We start from the raw sequence: 3,954 nt of genomic DNA, 5'->3' as shown, positions 1-3,954 counted from the left end.
ATCGTATACAAAGTTCCCGAGGACTGTAATCTCCATAAGCTGTTCTAAGTAGTTCTAATATTGTTCTACATAATGGATAAGTTGTCGGGGCGATCCCTACGGCCTGATAACTTAATACAATGATATCAGCCTAATATGTTTAATATCAATTTGGGGCCTTGAGGGAAAGACAATTTATTAATATTATAACTATATTGATCATTACAAATAATGTTTTGGTTATTAGAAAACAATTATAAAATGTTATTCATGTCTTTAACATCATCAACTTGCCCTTATCCACACAGTATGTGCTGCTCTTCTGTACATCTCTATTAGCTGTCATATCTGAATCCACTCCTTTCTCAAGCACATCCTCTTTCACACAATCCATCCATACTTTCTTCGGTCTTCCTCCTCCTTTGTAGCCATCCACATTCATTCTTAACACTTTCTGGTTTATGTCCTAATCGTCTCGTCGCATAACAATTCCATACCACGCTAACCTTTGTCTTTCTTCATTCTTTATTGCTGTCTTTAACCTACTATAAATTTTCACATTTTTAATATACTGTTCGCTGAAAAATTGCAATAAACCCATGCAAATAACACCGTAAGTCTGGCTAAAAGTGAGCTTGTGGAATATAAACTTGCGAGTATTAGAATATTACTCACAACTAATAATCATATTTAAGGTTATAACTAGATGCTTGGTTTCACCTGAATTAATGTAATATCATAATAAAAACTCAAATTAAAACTTAGCCTGTAGTGTGTTACTACCGTATTATGTATTTTAAGCAGACTTTATAGGGATTAAATCATAATTTAACCTCATCAAGGACTTTTAGCTTTATTTTATTGTTTAATTTATATCAATGTAATTATTCTGTACAATCGAATGAATCATGAATACGACGTAATAAAAATAGTGTCTCGTTCAACAAACACATCTACGAGCAGAGAAATAATGCAATTGTCGGTGCAATTTATTTTTATTATCGACAGCATTCGACGCCAGTGTTACGATTAACGAGTAGACCTCGCTGTTTGTACCAAATTAAAATAATTATTTTCAAAAAAGTCTAAAAGTAAACTAGTGAACTTTTTAATTAAAATACATGTTATATATTTAATACATAATTTAAATTGCTACTTTTCATTTATTTTTACAGTAAAATGTAATTTTGAATATAAAGCTATCGAGGTAAATTATCTTCTTTATACTCGTAATTACTTTATTAAATGAAACTGCCATTTATTGAAAACTATTTTATTGTACACTTATTATATCGGTCGGATTTTTTTCAGTACTTTTACACACATTCACAACAATGTCTATAAATAATAATAACACTTAGGTCAGGAGTTCCACTTAGCACCATGGGTCGGAAACGTAGTATCCCGAAGAGGGGTAGTATGATCTGAAATTATAGTACAAGGAAATTTGTGACATATACTTTGAAATATTGATTACTCTTTTTATAAACATAAATGACAAGCTTTCGCCTGCGACTCCGTCCCCATGGAACTAAAAAAACAGTACGTAGTCTATGTTTCCTTCCATACTATCCACATCTATGTCAAATTTCATCGAGATCCGTTCAGCAGTTTAGACTACAAACTCAAACAAACATAAATAAACATCCACCCATCTAAACTTTCGCATTATTAAATAGTAAGATTACTCAATCGTAATAGTATCAATTTTATTTCATTTACCCGTATCCGCGGCCGTATCCTCCGTAACCATATCCGCCGTATCCACCGTAACCACCACCGTATCCGCCGCCGTAGTATCCTCCGTAACCGCCGTAGCTTCTGCCGTGTCCGTAGAGGGCGCCAGACGCTAGCGCTCCACCGACGAGACCAGCTCCGACTGCTTTAGCGCCAATTATACCAGCGCCAACTCCAAGAGCACCAGCACCAAGTACTCCAGCCCCAAGAGCACCAATACCTGGAATACATTTTAACCTTAATGAGCAGTCGATGAATAATTTGACATTGACATTTGACTAAATCGCCCATCTGTAGTCGCGCTATGATTCCTATGAATATGGAGGTGCGCACATTACTGGATTTTTAGTTGTGCAACTAAACAATTTAATGGGCTGCGAAACAACTGACAATCGCACGACAGTTGTGCGATAGTTTAGTCAAAGGTGTACCGTTAGAGTAAACCGAGGTGGCTCAGGACCGCAAAGATTGAGAGACCTTGTCAAAGTTCAATCTGAATTGATGCGTCATTCTAATTCATTTCGAGGATTACTAAAATTGAAACATGTGTAAGGCTGTAAATGTAGAATGTTACTAATCATGTTACTTTGGTTTATGATCGTATAAGGGTATATTGTAAAGTCATCTAGTTAAAACAAATATGACGCGCCTGCTTAAGGTGTGAAATTTTCCAATAAATCTCAATATGTACGGGAACATCCGTATCAATATTACATAAGGTATATATTCACAATTATCATTAAAAAAAGATAGAGAAAACAAGAATTTCGTTTTTAATAAAACTCTTTACATGTAAATGTAGGTTTTAATTTTAAAATCACTTTATTTATATACATCATTTTAAATGTCAGCTTATTTTATGTGAATTTGGGACAAGAAATAAATAATTTGAAGGTTGAGTCAAGAATATGTTAGTTTAGTTGTGTTTAAAATATGAAGAGTACAAAAAAATAGTTTTATGCACATATTTCAAGAATAAAAGGCATTTTAAAATTTTTAAAATATCCGCACCAAACTCTTTTATCTAATGACCACCATACATTATCATAACGAGTTGCGTGATGTGCAAATTTACAAATTATTTACATGAAAAATGTATTTCTCCAAACATCCTCATCCAAAGGTCAACTTACAGGCAATCACGATTATGTTACTTTTATTAGTTAGTTAATAAATACAAATTAAAGCTCAAAATAATGTCCTCCAAAGAGTTAACAAGAATTTCCTCAAAGCACTGGTGGCCGTAATCATCTATGGTTTATATACAACTAGCTGTTGCTTGCGACTTCGCTAGCGTAAAATTAAAAAATATAGCCCATGTTATTCACAGATAAATTATCTTTCTAACGGTTAAAGAATTTTTAAAATCGGCCTTAATACTTTTAGAGTTATTTCAATACATACAAAAATCTAAAAATTCAAATCTTTCCTCATTATAATATTAGTATAGATTAAAAAACATACCAAGAAGTCCTAGATGTCTCTTGTCTCTTTTAAGTATGACACCTGTGGGTTGTGCCTGGTCCCGTGGCTGTAATGCGGTCAGCAGTGGCCCATGTTCTACGGCCAGTGACAAAGCACAGACCGCCAATACGCAGATTATCACGCTCAGTTTCATTTTCTGTAACGTAATCCAATTAATTAAAAAAAAATAAACAAACGAGCAAGCGGCCACTTGAATTCTCCGAAATAGCAAAGCGACCGCTGCCCAGTCTGGCTGCGAGAAAATCTTTTTTTTTAATAATAAATACGGCCATACAAAAATATTGGAAAGATTTAATTAATATTATAACGAAAAAAATAAATCCAAGGTATTGGCAGCATAAAATGTGATTTTTTTTAATATCAAAAAAATCATAATTTATTACCTAATAAAGTCGCAAAATAGATAAAAAAAAAACTAGTAAAAAAATGATTTATCTACCTTTAAATTTTAGCACACGTAGCACACAAACCGAGACAGGTCAACTGTCCGGGACTGAGTCGTCCGTGTCTTTTATAGGTCGACGATATTCGCCATACAATGTTTAAAATTACCGGTATCCTACAGTCTTGTTGCCCCGCCTTAAAACATTTTTATACAAGTAAACAATATGTCCATTAACAGGGCTCTATAATTTAAGACTATTTAAATTCATAAATACTGTTTACAAGTGAGATAAGTGATTTGAAATTCAAAATTATAAATATTTTATACCTCTTTAATGGAAGGAATTTATGACAAAATTGGAATCGTTC

General features: G+C 33.3%; 1 protein-coding gene across 1 annotated transcript; it reads right to left on the bottom strand.

Annotated features, from left to right (window-relative positions):
- Window positions 1-1,236: 1,236 nt before the first annotated feature.
- On the bottom strand, window positions 1,237-3,705 carry LOC106100487 (acanthoscurrin-2-like). The gene is made up of 4 exons (XM_013279352.1): window positions 3,641-3,705; window positions 3,181-3,337; window positions 1,702-1,936; window positions 1,237-1,403 (listed from the first exon to the last, which is right to left on the bottom strand). Exons 2-4 carry the CDS (start codon window positions 3,332-3,334, stop codon window positions 1,355-1,357), a joined length of 438 nt encoding a protein of 145 aa, XP_013134806.1. The 5' UTR covers window positions 3,335-3,337; window positions 3,641-3,705; the 3' UTR covers window positions 1,237-1,354.
- Between the last annotated feature and the right edge of the window lie 249 nt (window positions 3,706-3,954).

The sequence above is a fragment of the Papilio polytes genome, unplaced genomic scaffold (assembly GCF_000836215.1).
Source record: "Papilio polytes unplaced genomic scaffold, Ppol_1.0 DF824047.1, whole genome shotgun sequence".
Lineage (NCBI taxonomy): Eukaryota > Metazoa > Arthropoda > Insecta > Lepidoptera > Papilionidae > Papilio > Papilio polytes.
Note: the sequence above shows the minus strand (reverse complement) of the source record. Positions and strands in the feature narration are given on the sequence as shown.